The 20,013-nt window shown below is 46.1% G+C and overlaps 1 protein-coding gene across 1 annotated transcript; it reads left to right on the top strand.

Moving 5' to 3' along the window:
• Window positions 1-864: 864 nt before the first annotated feature.
• Window positions 865-17,234, top strand: SPINT2 (serine peptidase inhibitor, Kunitz type 2). The gene is made up of 8 exons (XM_069746787.1): window positions 865-1,337; window positions 8,654-8,824; window positions 10,740-10,805; window positions 10,898-11,065; window positions 11,181-11,234; window positions 11,853-12,023; window positions 12,111-12,161; window positions 15,064-17,234. Exons 1-8 carry the CDS (start codon window positions 986-988, stop codon window positions 15,231-15,233), a joined length of 1,203 nt encoding a protein of 400 aa, XP_069602888.1. The 5' UTR covers window positions 865-985; the 3' UTR covers window positions 15,234-17,234.
• Window positions 17,235-20,013: the final 2,779 nt, after the last annotated feature.

The raw sequence follows: 20,013 nt of genomic DNA, 5'->3' as shown, positions 1-20,013 counted from the left end.
TCTGAGACCACCATCAACCAGGGGACAGCATCACCAGGGGATAGTGGTGGGGGCTAGCTCTGAGACCACCATCAACCAGGGGACAGCATCACCAGGGGATAGTGGTGGGGGCTAGCTCTGAGACCACCATCTACCAGGGGGCAGCATCACCAGGGGATGGCGGGGGGCTAGCTCTGAGACCACCATCAACCAGGGGGCAGCATCACCAGGGGATGGTGGGGGGCTAGCTCTGAGACCACCATCATCCACGGGGCATCACCAGGGTATGGTGATGAGGGGCTAGCTCTTTGACCACCATCATCCAGGAGGCAGCATTACCAGGGGATGGTGGGGGGGGCTAGCCATGCCATGATGATGTGTGGTTTTGGGTCAGAAGACCCCGCGGCCGGACATGGCGGTCTGTGGTAATATACCCCTATGTGTGACACTGTACAGACAATGATCCTATTACACCCCCCATGTCCTCCTTACAGTGAGGCCTGATTCCTGTCAGCACAATGACTGCTCTGCCCACAGGACACATGGTGGCTTATCTGGGCACCACCATGACACTGAATACTGAGCAGTCCTGCTGAGAACTGAAACTGCCTCCCATAAACCAGTTTCACTCGAAAAGCAGGAAGCAAAGAGGAGGAGGAGGGAGCATGAGGTAAACAGGGAGACAACATGGCGGCCGCTCCCTCCTCCTCCGCACCTGAGCGCGGGTAGGGAATGGGCGTGTCTAAACCACCTGTGAGAATCTCCTGCCGAGGGGGCGGGGTTGGACGCTTTTCTCACCTTGTGCTGTTTGGACAGGGGCGTGGTCAGGAACTGGATTGGTCGAGTATTTGTTTTTACCTGTGAACGTCATTAGGGAGGCGGGGCTTAGTGAGGAAACCCGGTAACCCTCGGTTAGAGACTTGTAGTGACCGCGGCGCAGGAGAGCGAGCGACATCTGTGAGTCACGTGATAGCACCGGAGTGACGCACGGACGGTGACCCGCACGATGACGGCCTGGGTCCGCGGACTCCTCGTCCTCTTAGTCCCGTTGGCTTTAGCCGACACCGAGCTGCCCTGTGCCGGTTACGAGCTGGTGGAGGGGTTCGGTTTGGGAAATTTGGAGCATCCATCTCAGTTTGGGGTGAAAGTGCTGGAGAGGACCGAGGATGAGGAGGGCGAGCGGGCGTGCTGGAGCCGCTGCTGTGAGACTGACGGCTGTGACCTGGCTGTAATCTCCGACGGGACGTGCCACCTGGTCCGGTGTAACGTCAAAGGCTTCAATATGTGCGAGCTGAGCGAGCAGGAGGGCGCTAGGACCTTCCGGAGGCCGGACGCCGGGGCGCAGCCCACACTGGACGGTAATGGAAGCTTCCATTCCTGCTAGGGGGGGGAGCAGTCACTTTACTGTAACTTTCACAGCGGGTTTATAAACACTGAGTCCCCTGCGGTGTCGGGACGGGAGATGACGTCACACACATTCCCTCCTCGTGACGATATTGTTTACAAATCCTGGAAAACCCCTTTAAGTGGCGCTAAAAACAAATAGTAGTGATATTAGTCATTTTTGGTGCTCAAATATGAATTTTAACGGGAGTGTCTTATTGGGGTGTATGGCCCTCCGTCAGAAATTATTCTTGTTCCAATCTACTTAAAGGGGTTGTCCAGAACTGCCACCTTCACGTCTCCGTGGGATGAGTATCAGATTGTGATGATGGAAGGTCACCCGGGGCCTTTAAGTTAAAGGGTTTTTTTTTTTTTTTTGCTTAATCAAGGCCCAATTCACATTAGATGGTAGAAACGGCTCTAACCAATACCAGCGGCCATGGTCTTAAAGGGGTCAGCTTGGTTGTGTCACCAGAGTCCCCCCTTCCTAGAAATACTAGGGCCCCATCACCTGCAGGACTTTTAAAAGTTGTCACCAGTAACAACCAATCAGAGTGCAACTCTTGTTTCTTTATCCTTTTGGGGAATGAAAGCTGAAGCCTGATTGGCTGAATCAGAGCAGTCCCTATTTTTCTGTTTAAAGGGGGGCTCTGTGTACCTTGTGTAGTACCGGAAATGGCCTATATGTTACCCAGGAGCAGCCCTGGTATGATAACTGACGCCCGTGCCTTGTTTTTTTTTTTCCCTGTCTTTGCACCTTGGTTAATGATGGGCAGAGCTGCATACCTCCGACCTGTGTGACTGCTCTGTTCCTCTGCTGTGGTGCTGGAGCCATGGAGCAGCGCCATCTAGTGACCACTTTTTTGTGAAACTTTTAGCCAATGTTTGTTTTTTTGTTTGTTTTTTTTTGTTTTTCAAGCTCCGATGTGGGTGGTTTGGACAGGATACTTGTCAAGTATTTAGTGTTGGAGGATGTTTGCGCCAGTACAGCCTGGAAGGGGCAGGCACATCCACAGCAGGGGTCCAACTGAAGTATCGAAATGGTGTATTCCCATCACTTACCTCTATCCATAGGATATCACATAAATACCGCTGTCGGTGCATAAGTGACTTTTTTGGTGCCATGCAAATGAATGTGCCCTCGCCTGTGACAGCAGTGCAGAGTGGGGCCCCTTTCCTGAGGCGGTCGTATCGGTGGGATTCACATAGACTGTACCTTTACTTCATGTGCTGTGGGTACGCCTTAAATGTACGAGATAGGAATGGTCCTATAAAGGTTTATCAGGCTTCTAAATGGTTTTTTTTTTTTTTCTTTAAACTACTTTCTCCTTGATGGTTCACCTTACCCTCCAGGCAATGCATAGACGTGGTGGCCATATGTCGTGATGCTGAGATCATTGCCCAAGGACGGGAGCAGTCAGTCATGTGCTGACTGCATGGAAATAGTCCAAGAGCACCCCTGTAGGGAGGAGTGGTGAAGATCTGGGTCCCCTGGAGGTGGGGGGGGGGGGGGGGGAGATCTGATCTGGGTCCCCTGGAGGTGTGTGTGTGTGGGGGGGGGGGGTCTGATCTGGGTCAGGTGGGGGGGGGGGGTCTGATCTGGGTCAGGTGGGGGGGGGGTCTGATCTGGGTCAGGTGGGGGGGGGTCTGATCTGGGTCAGGTGGGGGGGGGTCTGATCTGGGTCAGGTGGGGGGGGGGTCTGATCTGGGTCAGGTGGGGGGGGGGTCTGATCTGGGTCAGGTGGGGGGGGGTCTGATCTGGGTCAGGTGGGGGGGGGGTCTGATCTGGGTCAGGTGGGGGGGGGTCTGATCTGGGTCAGGTGGGGGGGGGGGTCTGATCTGGGTCAGGTGGGGGGGGGGTCTGATCTGGGTCAGGTGGGGGGGGGGTCTGATCTGGGTCAGGTGGGGGGGGGGGTCTGATCTGGGTCAGGTGGGGGGGGGGTCTGATCTGGGTCAGGTGGGGGGGGGATCTGATCTGGGTCAGGTGGGGGGGGGGGTCTGATCTGGATCCCCTGGAGGTGGGGGGGGGGGATCTGATCTGGATCCCCTGGAGGTGGGGGGGGGGGGATCTGATCTGGATCCCCTGGAGGTGGGGGGGGGGGGATCTGATCTGGATCCCCTGGAGGTGGGGGGGGGGGATCTGATCTGGGTCCCCTGGAGGTGGGGGGGGGGGGATCTGATCTGGGTGTCCTGGAGGTGGGGGGGGGGGGATCTGATCTGGGTCCCCTGGAGGTGGGGGGGGGGGATCTGATCTGGGTCCCCTGGAGGTGGGAGGAGGGGTGATCTGCACCGCATTGCGCTGCACATACCATAGCTCCCTGGCCACTAGTGAGCAGAGGGGAATAAGCTGGAGTCTGGCAGCGTCTGATCTGTCTGTACACATTAGATCAGTGTTCCCCAACTCCGGTCCTCAAGAGCCACCAACAGGTCATGTTTTCAGTATTACCTTAGTATTGCACAGGTGATAGTTGCATCACATGCACAGGCATTAATTCCATCACCTGTGCAATAGTAAGGAAATCCTGAAAACATGACCTGTTGGTGGCTCTTGAGGACCGGAGTTGGGGAACACTGCATTAGATAATGATTAGTGATGATGAGCGAATGTGCTTCGATAAGGGCTTATCATGCTCTGCTGCTAATTGAGGGTCTAAAGCAAGATCAAAAAATATGTTCGAGTGCCTTTGGCCCCATGTCTCGCAGCTGTTAGGAAATCCCTGCATGTGTTGCGGCTGGCAGCCTCATGACATGGAGACGCAGGGACTCAAGCATATTGTTCGGTCATGCAGAAGACACTCGGTTAGCACCTAAGTATAACACCTTATCTGACCATGTTCGCTCATCACTAATAATGATTCAGAATCATAGGGCTGATTCAACCAAACCTAAAAGGGCTCATCCACTATTTTGATATTGATGGCTTAAACATTCGGATAGGTTATAGTCTACTGCCTATTGCAATGGACCACCATGGACACATTTTAGTGCTTTTTTTTTTTGTTTTTTTTTTGGGGGGGGGGGCATTCCTATCTCTACACCCCTAGGCTTATTATGGCCCCCATATTGTCTCTTTTTTTTCATACCAGATGCACCCAACAATACCACATTGTACCAGCAGAGTTCTGTAGTCCAGCTGTTCAGGGGCACCTTGTGGGGGGTACAGACCATTATGATTCTGGCTTTTGGAGCCACGAGGGGGCTCTTTGTGCTGCTCTTTTGGCACCGCACACATTCTGCACTGCACACAGGAGTCCTGACTATTGGTTATCTTGGCCTCTTATGAAAAATCAGAAATAAACTGACATGTAATGTGATGATTTGGAGAGAAAGGTGTACGATGTTGTCCTGGACGTCCCATTCTGTATGGAACTCTTCTGTGAGCAGATGGGGCTGTGGGCATTGACATGTGAATTGTGTTGGGAGAAGCTGGTCCCCTTAGAGATGTCCTCCTCATATGTCGTGTGTGCCCATGAGTCCAATGGCTACAGGTCCGACGGTGTGCGGTGGAGACTAAGCCGACAGACCCTTTAACTCTGATAGATTCTGGGGGGAAAAAATGCCCCACCAGAAGGGAAGGTGTTCTGTACAGGGTGTGGTCCTCACTTGGTGCCCCCCAATGTCTGCCGCCTGCTGTCCCCGGGGTAAGTCTGTGGATGTCTCCTTTCCTGCTGCACCCGGCCCTTCCTATTGCAGACATCTAATCAGCACAGAGATGGAACCTGTTTGTCCTGTTTGTGTTGGAGGAATTAGGGAATCTGGCCTACTTGTCTTGTTCCTTGTACAATGGTGTCACCATTCATCGTGGGGCACATCCCAGCCCCCTGCGAAACATTGTTGTGTTGGAACTTAAGACTTACAGAGTTCTGGATGTGTTGTTCAGTGAAGTTTTCAGTGATGGCACTTCTACTACCAATACTCTGATGCATCAGTAATAAGAAAGCCAGTAAATCGTATGTAATAAGCATGTCCTGTATTATCTCTTTTTTGTGTATACAGCACCTATGCAGACCAAAGTGTCGGCACGGTTATTCTCTACTTACAAACCTTGTAGCCTGATCCTGCAGTTCTCTGTAGTCTTGGTTGTCTGTAGATCATCAAGGCCCAGGACAATCTTCAGGCCGCTGTCCTCGCATTGTAGCTATTTGGGTCTTGTTTGTTGTGGCACAAATTGTAGGTTGGGTTGATCCACCAGCTCAGTCCAGTGATTGTGCTGCCAAACACTTGTATGTTGTGTGTTTTCTATTGAGAAAAAAAATGTAGTAATACATTTTATTAATATTTGGTACCATTGCCCTTAAACTGAATGACTTGGGTCAGATGTTTGGGATATCCTTCCACAATCTTCTCGCATAGTTGGTCAGATTTTGGGCCCATTCCTCCTGACAAAACTGGTGTAACTGATCCAGGTTTGTAGGTCTCCTTGCTCGCATCGGCCTCTTCAGCTTTGTCCATAAATTTTCAATAGCACTGAGATCAGGGCTTTGTGATGGCTGCTCCAAAACATTGACTTTGTTACCCTTAACCCTGCTGTTCTGTTGGTCAAAAATGACCGACTTTGAACTTCAATATTCTTTAAAATATTCAAGATGCGGCTCTGAAACCCGTGGCCGACCGACCCATCCTCATTTAAGTCAATCAACCACAAGTTTCAGAACCGCATCTTGAACACCCCAAAAAATACCAAAGTTCAAAATAGGTCTCCCCAGACCGAACAGAACAGCAGGGTTAAACCACTTTGTTACTATTTTGGCAGTATGCTTCGGGTCATTGTCCGTTTGGAAGACCCATTTCTGCCCAAGCTTTAACATCTTGGCTGATGTCTTGAGATGTTGCTTCAGTATTGCCACATAATCATCTTTTCTCATGATAACATCTATTTTGTGAAGTGCACCAGTCCTTTTTGCAGCAAAACAACCCCACAATGTGATGCTACCACCCCCGTGTTTCTCAGTAGGGATGGTGTTCTTGGGCTTCCTAGCATCTCCATTTTTTTTTTTTTCTCAAAACGTAACGATGGTCATTATACCCAAAAAGTTCAATTTTATTTTTCAGACCACAGGACTGGTCTCCAAAAAATAAGGTCTTTGTTCCTGTGTGCATTTGCAAACATAAAGTTCCTGGCTTTTTTGTTTCTTTTGGAGTAATGGCTTCTTCCTGGTAAAGTGGCATTTTAGCCCATGTTGATACAGTACTCGTTTCACTGTGGATATTGACACAATCTTACCAGCTTCTGCCATCATCTTCACAAGGTCTTTTGCCCTTGGGTTGATATGCACATGTTTGACCAAAGCACGTTCATCTCTGGGACACAGAACCCATCTCCTTCCTGACCGGTTTGATGGCTGGACATTCCCATCTTGTTTGTACTTGCGTATAATTGTTTGTACAGATGAACTACGCACCTTCAGGTATCTTGAAATTGTACCCAAGGATGAACCAGACTTGTGCAAGTCCACAGTTCTCTTCCTGATATCTTGGCTGATTTCTTGACTTTCCCATGATGCTACACAAAGAAGCAGTGTGCTTCAGGTGTGCATTAAAATACACCCACAGGTGTGTTTCTAATAACTCAGATGTTGCCAAAAAAAATCCTTTCGGAAGTTTCCAGTCCAGAAATGTGGAAAGGCATAGTAATCTTAGGGTATGTCAACTTTTGACTTTGCAGTAGGTAATAAAATGCCTTAAAACATTTTCTCTCATTCTAGCATTTGGCAAATATTAATAACTAGATGGTGGCCCGATTCTAACGCATCGGGTATTCTAGAATATGCATGTCCACGCAGCCACGTGTATATTGCCCAGCCACGTATGTCACCGGTTAAAAAAATAAACACTCACCTTCCGATCCGAGGGCCCCTTGTAGTTCTGTCGCCTGTGCGAGGTACAGGTGGCAGCTTCTGGTCCCAGCCTGCTCATGCAGGCGCGCAGGGCCTATGATGACGTCGCGGTCACATGACCGTGACGTCACGGCAGGTCCTTCTGCCAGACTATCTGTGCCAACGGAACGTGGCGGTTGTATCGCGAGGAGCGGGAAAGGCGGCATAGGTGAGTATATAATCGTTTTTTATTTTTAACATTAGATGTTTTTACTATTGGCGCTGCATAGGCCGCGTCAATAGTAAAACTTGGTCACACCGGGTTAATAGCAGCGGTAACGGCACTCCGTTACCCGCGGCATAATGCGGTCTGTTACCGCGGGCATTAACCCTGTGAGTGGAGGTGTGTATGCGGGCGCCGGGCAGTCAGTGCGGGGAGTAAGGAGCGGCCATTTTCTTCCGGACTGTGCGCGTCGCTGATTGGTTGCGGTAGCCATGACAGGCAGCTGCCGAGACCAATCAGCGAACGAATTACTGTGACAGAAGGACAGACGTACCCCTAAAGGCACTGTCACACTAGACGATATCGCTAGCGATCCGTGACGTTGCAGCGTCCTCGCTAGCGATATCGTCCAGTGTGACAGGCAGCAGCGATCAGGCCCCTGCTGGGAGATCGCTGGTCGGGGAAGAAAGTCCAGAACTTTATTTCGTCGCTGGACTCCCCGTAGACATCGCTGAATCGGCGTGTGTGACACCGATTCAGCGATGTCTTTGCTGGTAACCAGGGTAAACATCAGGTAACTAAGCGCAGGGCCGCGCTTAGTAACCCGATGTTTACCCTGGTTACCATCCTAAAAGTAAAAAAACAAACAGTACATACTTACCTACAGCCGTCTGTCCTCCAGCGCTGTGCTCTGCTCTCCTCCTGCACTGACTGTGAGCGTCGGTCAGCCGGAAAGCAGAGCGGTGACGTCACCGCTCTGCTTTCTGGCTGCCCGGCGCTCACAGCCAGAGCAGAGAAGCAGAGCGCCGAGGACAGACAGCGGTAGGTAAGTATGTAGCGTTTGTTTTTTTACTTTTTAGGATGGTAACCAGGGTAAACATCGGGTTACTAAGCGCGGCCCTGTGCTTAGTTACCCGATGTTTACCCTGGTTACCGGGGACCTCGGGATCGTTGGTCGCTGGAGAGCTGTCTGTGTGACAGCTCTCCAGCGACCAAACAGCGATGCTGCAGCGATCCGGATCGTTGTCGGTATCGCTGCAGCATCGCTATGTGTGACGGTACCTTTAGACAATTATGTATATAGATTATTGTAATCCTAATTGACTTAAAACAGGAAAGGTTTATTCTGATTTCATGTCAGATATTGAGGAAAACATGCAGATGTGTGGGGGTTGTGTTGTTTTTTTGAGGTGTCCACTCATGTGGAGTTCATGATCTAACCACGCTGCTCATTATTTCTCCCCCGCATTAGACTTCTGCCTGCCACAAAAGGAAACCGGGCCGTGTCGGGCATATTTTGTCAGATGGTGGTACGACGCCGAGTCAGAGACCTGCAAAAACTTCACCTATGGAGGCTGTCCTGTTAACCTGAACAACCATGCCGGGGAGGAAGAATGCATGAATAAATGTCAGGGTGTAAAAGGTGAGTGACACTTGAAGTATTAACGAGGCGCTCCACATACCTGTGACGCTGTGGCCTCGCCCTTTATGGGGCATGCAGGTATTTCCACAGCAGTGAGCTGTGCACACTCGCAGGGGACTGACTTATGACATGATCACTAGTGTGTAACATCCCCAATTAAATACCACTCTTTATTTATTTTTCTTTCCCAATTTAAGATCGAACACGTTTTTTGCTAAAAACTATTTTTAGGAGTATAAACGTACCAGTGTTAAACTCTTTTGTTTAACCCCTTCCCTCATTAGGGCGCAAATAAATATCCCTGACACGTGTCCACAAGTGTGGAGGGGGCTAAGGAACTGATCTCCTTCCACACTTGGCAGATGCCGCCATCAATGTCTAACAGCAGCGGCCAAAGCGCAGTTGTGGCTGCAGCTGTTAACCATTTAGTTGCTGGTGTGAGTCTCTGAAAGCGACATTTAAATGGCGGAGTTGGCAGGTTTCCATGGCGGCCTAGACCTGCTTGATGGCTCAATTAACCCAAAAGACTCATAAATATCAAAGCTTAATAATTTTGGAAGTTGGAGTGGTTTTTTTTTAGATTTGGCTATCTTAGGAGGAAATCTGTTTGTGCAGGTAACTATTACTGTGCAGAATTATTAGGCAACTTAATAAAAACCAATATATTCCCATCTCATTTGTTTATTTTCACCAGGTAAACCAATATAACTGCACGAAACTTAGAAATAAACATTTCTGAAATGCAAAAACAAAACCCAAAAAATTAGTGACCAATATAGCCACCTTTCTTTATGATGACACTCGGCAGCCTCCATCCATAGATTCTGTCAGTTGCTTGATCTGTTTGCAATCCACATTGCGAGCAGCAGCCACCACAGCCTCCAGACACTGTTCCACTGTTCTCCCTCCCTGTAGATCTCACATTTTATGAGGGACCACAGGTTCTCTATGGGGTTCAGATGAGGTGAACAAGGGGGCCATGTCATTATTTTTTTCTTCTTTGAGACCTTTACTGGCCAGCCACGCTATGGAGTAGTTGGAGGCATGTGATGGAGCATTGTCCTGCATGAAAATCATGTTTTTCTTGAACGATAACAACTTCTTCCTGTACCACTGCTTGAAGAAGTTGTCTTCCAGAAACTGGCAGTAGGTCTGGGAGTTGAGCTTCACTCCACCCTCAACCCGAAAAGGTCCCACAAGTTAATCTTTGATACCAACCCATACCAGTCCCCCACCTCCACCTTGCTGGCATCTGAGTCGGAGAGGAGCTCTCTGCCCTTTACTGATCCAGCCTCTGGCCCATCCATCTGGCCCATCAAGAGTCACTCTCATTTCATCAGTCCATAAAACCTCTGAAAAGTCAGTCTTAAGATATTTCTTGGCCCAGTCTTGACATTTTATTTCTTGTTCAAAAGTGGTTGTTTTTCAGCCTTCCTTACCTTGGCCATGTCCCTGAGTATCTCACACCTTGTGCTTTTTGTTACTCCAGTAATGTTGCAGCTCTAAAAAATGGCAAAACTGGTGGCAAATGGCATCTTGGCAGCTTCACGCTTCATTTTCCTCAATTCACGGGCAGTTATTTTGCGCCTTTTTTGCCCAACACGCTTCTTGTGACGCTGTTGGCTATATGCCATGAAACGCTTGATTGTTCGGTGATCACTCTTCAAAAGTTTGGCAATTTCAAGACTGCTGCATCCCTCTGAAAAGTCCAAAATTGTGAAGGTCTTGCAGAGCCAGTCACATCTCTCTTCTGACCCATTTTGCCAAAGGAAAGGAAGTTGCCTAATAATTAATCACACCTTATATAAGGTTTTGATGTCATTAGACAACACCCCTCCTCATTACAGAGATGCACATCACCTGATTTACTTAATTGGTAGTTGGCTCTCAAGTATAATTTTGTTTTATTCTGTAGGGGTGCAGCACAATGACACGGAAGCCCCCCACAGTGAACCTATTCGGTCAGCTGCAACTGTTCCAGGTAAGTTTTTCTGATTCTTCTCCACTTTTTTTTTTTTCTTGCCTCATGCACCACTTAATATTTCTTTCTAAATGATGATTATTTCTGTACAGAATTCTGCTCAGGGCCCGGTGTGACCGGCAACTGCAGAGCTGCTTTCACTCGTTGGTATTATGATGTGGAGTCTCAGTCCTGCCAGATGTTCATCTATGGCGGCTGCGGCGGCTCTACCAACAATCATATCTCTGAGCAGGACTGTATGGCCAAGTGTACCGCAGACGGTGGGTCCTCTGAGTAATGCATTCACTATAATTACTGCCTATTCCATCACTATTGGATATTGATTTTCCCCCCCCCCCCCCCCCCTTTTTTTTTTTTTTTTTTTTTTTTTTCTAGCACCAAAGCCAGAGCCTGCGAAAGTCCACTCTCCTGAAAAAGGAGACTTTAAAGGTACGCTATTTGCTAAGAAATATTTGTACCCATAAGTATCTGCAGTATAAACGGATTGTCTCAGAACTATCGGTGTATTATGTTCCTATAGAATGCCGTCTAAATATTTAGATGGCGCTATCTTAGACTAAAGCGCATTAAAATGCACCTAACTCATTGATACGGCTCATGCTGTTTGGCAAGTGTAGCACATCTTTAGGCCGTCTAGCCTAAGATGACACAATCGCAGCCTTTAAATGACCACCTAATGGACTGCACGTAGCCACCTGGCAGTAATTTACTGGCCAAACTAAACCGGCCAGCCACCGATCTATGTGTGCAGAACGAAGGGTAATCGGATAACTCCGTGCATGTAAAATATGTTGTTGGCAGCACACATCCTGTTTTTACATGGGGCAATATGCTGTGGAGAACATAAGCAGGGTTAAATCATCTTGCTCCAAAAACAAAAGTTTAGCTCTTCGTCTGATCAATTTTGTGCAGGTTTTTTTTTTTTTTTTTTTTTTTTTGTGTGGCAATGTCACATTTATAGCACACGCCACTTACTGCCTGAGCATTGCTACATGTAATGCATTGAGAATATGGCTGATGTGTCCTCTCTCCCTTCTGTGCCCCCAGAGTACTGCGCTGCTCCTTCCTATACCGGACCGTGTCGCGCTGCCTTCAAGCGATGGTACTATGACGCTTCAACTGGCACATGCCAAACATTTGTGTTTGGCGGCTGCAAACCCAAGAGAAACAACTACATGACGGAGACGGAATGTAAGAATATGTGCTCCGGCCGCACAGGTACTGGTGGTGTCTTCAGCCATTAGCTGGACTCATTAGCTGGATTGGATGATCGGCTTGTTAATGCTCTGCTTCTTTGTATTTCAGAAGATGATGATGAATTTGCAGACCACAGTGTCGTGCATCACTCCCTTTCTGGTGAGTTTTACATTGTGCTATCCCATAACAGGCAATTAGTGCAGCAATTCACCACTATATATAACAAGTATCTGGTTTATTGTTAAGTGAGTGTGCAAAAAAGAAAAGTTTTCAGATTTCCCCGTAGAGCTTGTCCTAGTGTAGAGCTGGTTTTCTACGACAGCCGGAATTTTGATCAGTCTCCCGCTGTTCCCCAGAATGAAGTGGCCAGGTTATAAGTAGTCAGTTTCTGTTCTTATTTTATTTCTGTTGCTCCCCTGAGTATTCAGTGTTTGTTTTTTGTTTTCAAATCCACCTACGGCTGCAGAGTTAAGAACACTTTTTATATACATACTAGCTGAAGAGCCCGGTGTTGCCTGGGCATAGTAAATATCTGTGGTTAGTTATAGCACCTCACTTCTCTCATTTTCCCCCTCACTCCTCTCATTCCCCCTAAGGGTATGTGCACACGTCAGGATTTTTTCCTGACAAAATCCTGAGAATTCTGCCAGAAATCTGCTTGTTTTTTGCGCGGATTTTTTGCGGAATTTTTTTTTTTTTTTTCCGGAATGTCCTTTTTGCTTAGAAATCCGCAAAAAGATAGAGCATGTCCGGATTTTTTGCGGAATGCGTTTTTTTTGCGGAAAAAAATGCTAACATCTGCACAAAAAATGCGGAATGCATTCTAAATGATAGGATGCATAATGTTAGCGTTTTTTGACCGGATTTATAGCGTTTTTATAGCGAAATTCCGCAAAAACGCTAAAAATCCTGATGTGTGCACATACCCGAACACTTGTCATTTCAACCTCACATCTGTCATTTTCCGATCACTCCACTATTTTCCCTGACTCCTCTCATTTTCCCCTCACACCTCTCATTTTCCCCTCAGTATATACATGTTTGTCACCTCCCTTATATATAGTATATACCTGTATGTCATCTCCTCCTGTATATGGTATGTACCTGTGTCATCTCTTCTGTATATAGTAAATACCTGTGTCATCTCCCCTGTATAAAGTGTATATACCTGTGTCATTTCCAAAATTCCTGTGAAACACCTGAAGGATTAATAAACTTCTTGAATGTGGTTTTGAGTGCCTTGAAGGGTGGAGTTTTTAGAATGGTGTCACTTTTGGGCATTTTCTGTCATATAGGCCCCTCAAAGTGACTTCGTGTGAGGTGGTCCCCAAAAAAAAATGGTTTTGCAAATTTTGTTGTAAAAATGAGAAATCCCTGGTCAACTTTTAACCCTTAACTTCCTAAAAAAAAAAAAAAAATTGTTTCCAAAATTGTGGTGATGTAAAGCAGACGTGGAAATGTTATTTATTAACTATTTTGTGTGACTTATCTCTCTGATTTAAGGGCATAAAAACTAAAGGTTTGAAAATTGCAAAATTTTCGCCAATTTTCAGGTTTTGTTTTTTTCCACAAACGCAAGTCATATCAAATAAATTTTACCACTATCATAAAGTACAATATGTCACGAGAAAACAATACTTGGAGGAGCAGCAGGAATAAAATGGCAATAATTGGTCACTTCTGACCTGGCAACACTTCTCGTTAATTAACCCCTTACCGGCATCGGACGTACTATACCGTCTGATGCCGGCTCCCCTGCTTTGATGCAGGGCTCCGCGGTGAGCCCGCACCAAAGCCGGGACATGTCAGCTGTTTTGAACAGCTGACATGTGCCTGTAATAGGCGCGGGCAGAATCGCGATCTGCCCGCACCTATTAACTAGTTAAATGCCGCTGTCAAACGCAGACAGCGGCATTTAACTACCGCTTCCGGCCGGGCGGCCGGAAATGACGTCATCGCCGACCCCCGTCACATGATCGGGGGTCGGCGATGCTTGTGAATGGTAACCATAGAGGTCCTTGAGACCTCTATGGTTACTGATTGCCCGTCGCTGTGAGCGCCACCCTGTGGTCGGCGCTCACAGCACACGTGCAATTCTGCTACATAGCAGCGATCAGCAGATCGCTGCTATGTAGCAGAGCCGATCGTGCTGTGCCTGCTTCTAGCCTCCCATGGAGGCTATTGAAGCATGGCAAAAGTTAAAAAAAAAAAGTTTAAAAAAATTTGAAAAAAATAAAAAAAACATAAGTTTAAATCACCCCCCTTTCGCCCCAATCAAAATAAATCAATAAAAAAAATCAAATCTACGCATATTTGGTATCGCCGCGCTCAGAATCGCCCGATCTATCAAATAAAAAAAAGTATTAACCTGATCGCTAAACAGCGTAGCGGGAAAAAAACTCAAACGCCAGAATTACGTTTTTTTGGTCACCGCGACATTGCATTAAAATGCAATAACGGGCGATCAAAAGAACGTATCTGCACCGAAATGCTATCATTAAAACATCTCGGCACGCAAAAAATAAGCCCTCAACCGACCCCAGATGATGAAAAATGGAGACGCTAAGAGTATCGGAAAATGGCGCAATTTTTTTTTTTTTTTTTTTAAGCAAAGTTTGGAATTTTTTTTCACCACTTAGATAAAAAAATAACCTAGTCATGTTTGGTGTCTATGAACTCGTAATGACCTGGAGAATCATAATGTCAGGTCATTTTTAGCATTTAGTGAACCTAGCAAAAAAGCCAAACAAAAAACCAATGTGGGATTGCACTTTTTTTGCAATTTCACCGCACTTGGAATTTTTTTCCCGTTTTCTAGTACACGACATGCTAAAACCAATGAGGTCGTTCAAAAGTACAACTCGTCCCGCAAAAAATAAGCCCTCACATGGCCAAATTGACGGAAAAATAAAAAAGTTATGGCTCTGGGAAGGAGGGGAGCGAAAAATCCCCCGGTCATGAAGGGGGTTAAACCATGAATTTATTGGAAATGTTCTAGTACAGGCCTGATCTGATGTGCCGTTTAGTTGTACTATATAATTATTTTTTTTTCCTCTCCTAGCTGTGGTGTTGCCCATCCTTCTTGCCCTCCTTGCTGCCATCCTGATCGGTGTCATGATCCTGTTCTTTGTGAAGGTGACGAAGAGGAATCAGGAGACGGCAGGTTTCCGCGCCATGTGGAACCCCATTGATGACAAAGAGTGTCTCATGAACAGCGCGTACACCCTGTAGAGAGGAGAAATGGAGGGAAAGTACTAAACACTCCAGTTTATACCAAGGCCTATAATAAAAATCCTATCCTACTGGTAACAGATCTCACTGGGCTCTTAACTGTAACTCCTGAGGTTCCAAGATATCCAGCAGAATATCATTTCCCCCTCTCCCTCCGCCATACTAGAGTCAGGGGCTACGTCTTAGAGCGGACTGAGCAGCAAATGGCGACATACTCCATTTTATTGACGTTATCAGTAGTTTTAATCACAAGAATGAATTTGTATTTTAAAATAATTGATTTGTAAGTTTCCGAAACGCTATTGAGATTAGTGTGTGGCTTCTTAAGGCTTGCTTAGACGGATCTTCTCTCATCACACGCGATACCAGAAGAGCGATTTGTATAAGCCTCGTACGTCCAGAGAAGGATTTGCCGCGGGATCCTGTAAAAGAATATCGAGTGAGTTGGTACTGTGAAAGTCGTTGGGTAAAATCCCATTTTTTTTTTTTTTTTTTTTTTTTTTCTTTTTCAGGTGGACATTAGATGTAAATGTGGTCTTTAAAAAAAAAAAAAAAAAAAAAAAATAGCAATTAGGAACAGAAGAAATTTGCATATTTCATCCAAACAGCAGTGATACCACTTAAGAATTAAAATTGTAGGAAATCTGGCCCGGAAGCCAACTTCTCTCTGATTTTATGAATACAGACCACATGGAAGTTGAGCTGGACTTTGAGGTGGTCATTGATCAGCGGAGAAGAGCTCAGGGATGGACAGATGAGAGTTACGAGCTCACAGGTGGATTCTCAGTTCACTTAGGCTATGAGCACACGCTGCGGAATGGTTTGCGTTTTTTTTTCCCGCACTGATTTTGATAAATCCGCAGGTAAACCGCACTGCAGATTTACCGCAGTTTTTGTGCGGATTCTGCCTGCGGGTTTACACCTGCGGATTCCTATTATGGAGCAGGTGTAAACCGCAGCGGAATCCACACAAAGAATTGACATGCTGCAGAATGTATAAACCGCTGCGTTTCCGCGCGGTATTTTCTGCAGCATGTGCACTGCAGATTTTGTTTACCATATGTTTACATGGTACTGTAAACTCATGGAACACTGATGCGGATCCGCAGCGTGTGCACATAGCCTCATACTGCATCCAGCAATGTTCAGGGAAACCAAGTCTGTGGAACACAAACTGTGCAAAAATCTAAATGAAACCTAATTGCAAAAAATTATTCTAAGCCCCAAATTCATGCATTTAAGACTCTGGAGGAGGCCAGATCCTTAAGACAGAATCTCTCATGTGAGGATGTACTTGACTTTCATGTGGCTCATCCATATTACAGCCGCACTTTCCGGCCCGGTTATGGGTTTTGTCACCTGAACTAACTGCATCATAACCGTACGTGACCCTTTTAGCTGGAGGAAGGAGACCCATGGTTTGGCCGTGTGAATGGGGATTGCTTTGATGGTCCTCTTATCCCTGGATAATGTCAGATAACAGTAACTCCAACTTGCGGTACTGGAAAGGTCCCGTTTGGTGCTGACTGGCTAAGCCTGAACGGTTTTATGTTTGCACTATGTTTTCTTCTAATGTACATTTATTAAGGTTTTCTGTCCAGAGAAGTCAGGGATGTGTATTCATGGCAAAGCCACACTTTCTGCCTGGATACACTTACTGAAGGGAATGGTACATTTCTAACCTCTGATCTGCTGACCCAGGGTGTACATACTTATAGGGTCACCCATGCCCTGTCCTTAATTCCTGACCTCGGTACGGTAAACTGCAGGCGATCGTGGCTTAACGTAGGACACTACCTCTTGTGTCACTCCTTCCTGTCTCTACTACTGACTTTACCCCCGGTAAATTTGTGCTGTAGTTCTCATGGGTTTCTTTAAATGTCAATGTATTTTTATAGTAGTTGTGTATTTTCTTCTGCACACTGGTGCCTTATTTTTTAATAAATCTGATGTCTGTTTTCTGAGACCTTCTTTGAGGTTTGAATAAAATCTACATAACAATTTTGTTTTTGCTCTTTTGAATCCGGTTTACTGATCAAAATGCATCTTTTGAACACATAGGATTATTCCCAATGAGCTTGTCAGGTGTCATTGTAGCCAGATAATAAATCTTACTCACTTGAAAGTTGCTTGAAAAAAATAAATAAATAAAAGTTGTGATGGGTGCTGTCACAAGTAATTAAATTAAAATCCATAAAGTCATCTCCAAAGAGGGGACGTATAACCCTCACAGAGAACATATGGGATTAATTATAACTGGGGAAGTGAGACAGAGCTGACAATTCAACGTCCATTGAAGTAGCGACCTCCTGCAGCGACCAGGTGATTACAGCAACGATCTTCTCTGGAAGCCAGACATTAAGGCTGGAGTCACAATATCGAATAGCATCCGATATATGCTGATGGCCCTCTGCTGCGAGCAGGAGCAGTGTCATGCAACTGTGCTCCAATCCTGTCGCATGACAGGATCAGAGCACAGGTGCGGAGGAGACAAAGTAATTTCTCCATTTCTGCTGTTGGCATATATCGCACTGCACTTGGGTGATATCAGAGTGCAGTGCGATGTTTCACTTGAACCCATAGATTTGTATGGGTGCGAGTGAGCTGAGTCTCACTGCCACTTGCAGCATGCTGAGATTGTTCTCTCCTGCTGAATCGACATGACAAAATAGTCACTGATCTGAGCTGCCCCATCGTATAATATTGGGCTGAGTGCTATGTGATAAATCATCGCATAGCACTTGGCTGCGTTATAAAGTGTGACTCTGGCCTAAGCCTAGGATATGTTTATTAAGAGGCGAAGTACACTTCACCTTGCAAGAGCTTCCTCTATTCAAAGCACAGGTCCCAGATTTTTTTGAAGCCAGTGATTAATATTGGGAGATATACTTTTTATGGGAGATATACTTTTGGCGTTGAAGCGAAAGGACAAACATAACGCATTCACTTCACTCACTGTAAAGCCATTTTAACCCCTCCAACTTTAATATTGGTCCAATGGATGATGCTAGCCATGCCATGTTTCATCTCTATAGAAAGGTAAAATTGTGATAAACAAGAAGACAACATATACTGCCTGGGCCCTCCAGAGGTAACGATATCCTGTAAGTTGGGGATCTCATAATTTAGTACTTCTTTTGTTACTCCTTTTTATTCTATATACCGTATATTTTTCCCATATTGTATCATCTTTGTATATTTTTATAAACCCTGTCTACCACAAGACTGATTTCATCAACCCAGGTATCATTGTAATCAGTAGAACGGTGCCGACCTGACACTGTAGGTTATTGTGCACAATCCTGCTGACAGGTTGTCTTTAAACATATAAAACTTAATATCTCTGTTCCTCTTGCTCTGTAAACCGCATCCCTGAAGCCAAATGGGTGTCCAATTGGCCTCTATAAACGATTGGTGGTGGCTAGTAGATCCCTTTTTGTTATTGTGGAGTTGCCAGTGGTCAAGATCAAACCGGGGGGGTGTGTGTGTGTGTATGTATGTATGTGTATATATATATATATATTGTTGGAATCAGAGGTGTGTGTATATAGCATCTGCTCACTGTGTTCCCCAATAAATGACTTAGGCCGAAAAAAGACATTTGTCCATCCAGTTCAGCCTATATTCCATCATAATAAATCCCCAGATCTACGTCCTTCTACAGAACCTAATAATTGTATGACACAATATTGTTCTGCTCCAGGAAGACATCCAGGCCTCTCTTGAACCCCTCGACTGAGTTCACCATCACCACCTCCTCAGGCAAGCAATTCCAGATTCTTACCGCCCTAACAGTAAAGAATCCTCTTCTATGTTGGTGGAAAAACCTTCTCTCCTCCAGACGCAGAGAATGCCCTCTTGTGCCCGTCACCTTCCTTGGTATAAACAGATCCTCAGCGAGATATTTGTATTGTCCCCTTATATACTTATACATGGTTATTAGATCGCCCCTCAGTCGTCTTTTTTCTAGACTAAATAATCCTAATTTCGCTAATCTATCTGGGTATTGTAGTTCTCCCATCCCCTTTATTAATTTTGTTGCCCTCCTTTGTACTCTCTCTAGTTCCATTATATCCTTCCTGAGCACCGGTGCCCAAAACTGGACACCGTACTCCATGTGCGGTCTAACTAGGGATTTGTACAGAGGCAGTATAATGCCCTCATCATGTGTATCCAGACCTCTTTTAATGCACCCCATGATCCTGTTTGCCTTGGCAGCTGCTGCCTGGCACTGGCTGCTCCAGGTAAGTTTATCATTAACTAGGATCCCCAAGTCCTTCTCCCTGTCAGATTTACCCAGTGGTTTCCCATTCAGTGTGTAATGGTGATATTGATTCCTTCTTCCCATGTGTATAACCTTACATTTATCATTGTTAAACCTCATCTGCCACCTTTCAGCCCAAGTTTCCAACTTATCCAGATCCATCTGTAGCAGAATACTATCTTCTCTTGTATTAACTGCTTTACATAGTTTTGTATCATCTGCAAATATCGATATTTTACTGTGTAAACCTTCTACCAGATCATTAATGAATATGTTGAAGAGAACAGGTCCCAATACTGACCCCTGCGGTACCCCACTGGTCACAGCGACCCAGTTAGAGACTATACCATTTATAACCACCCTCTGCTTTCTATCACTAAGGCTACGTTCAGACTAGCGTTGTGCTAGTGAGCGTCGGGTTTGCGTCGGACGACGCAGCGGCGACGCACGCGTCATGCGCCCCTATGTTTAACATGGGGGACGCATCGTTTTTGCTTGTTGCGTTTTGCGACACAT

The sequence above is a fragment of the Ranitomeya imitator genome, chromosome 2, assembly GCF_032444005.1.
Source record: "Ranitomeya imitator isolate aRanImi1 chromosome 2, aRanImi1.pri, whole genome shotgun sequence".
NCBI lineage: Eukaryota > Metazoa > Chordata > Amphibia > Anura > Dendrobatidae > Ranitomeya > Ranitomeya imitator.
This window is presented reverse-complemented; position numbering and strand designations above follow the sequence as displayed.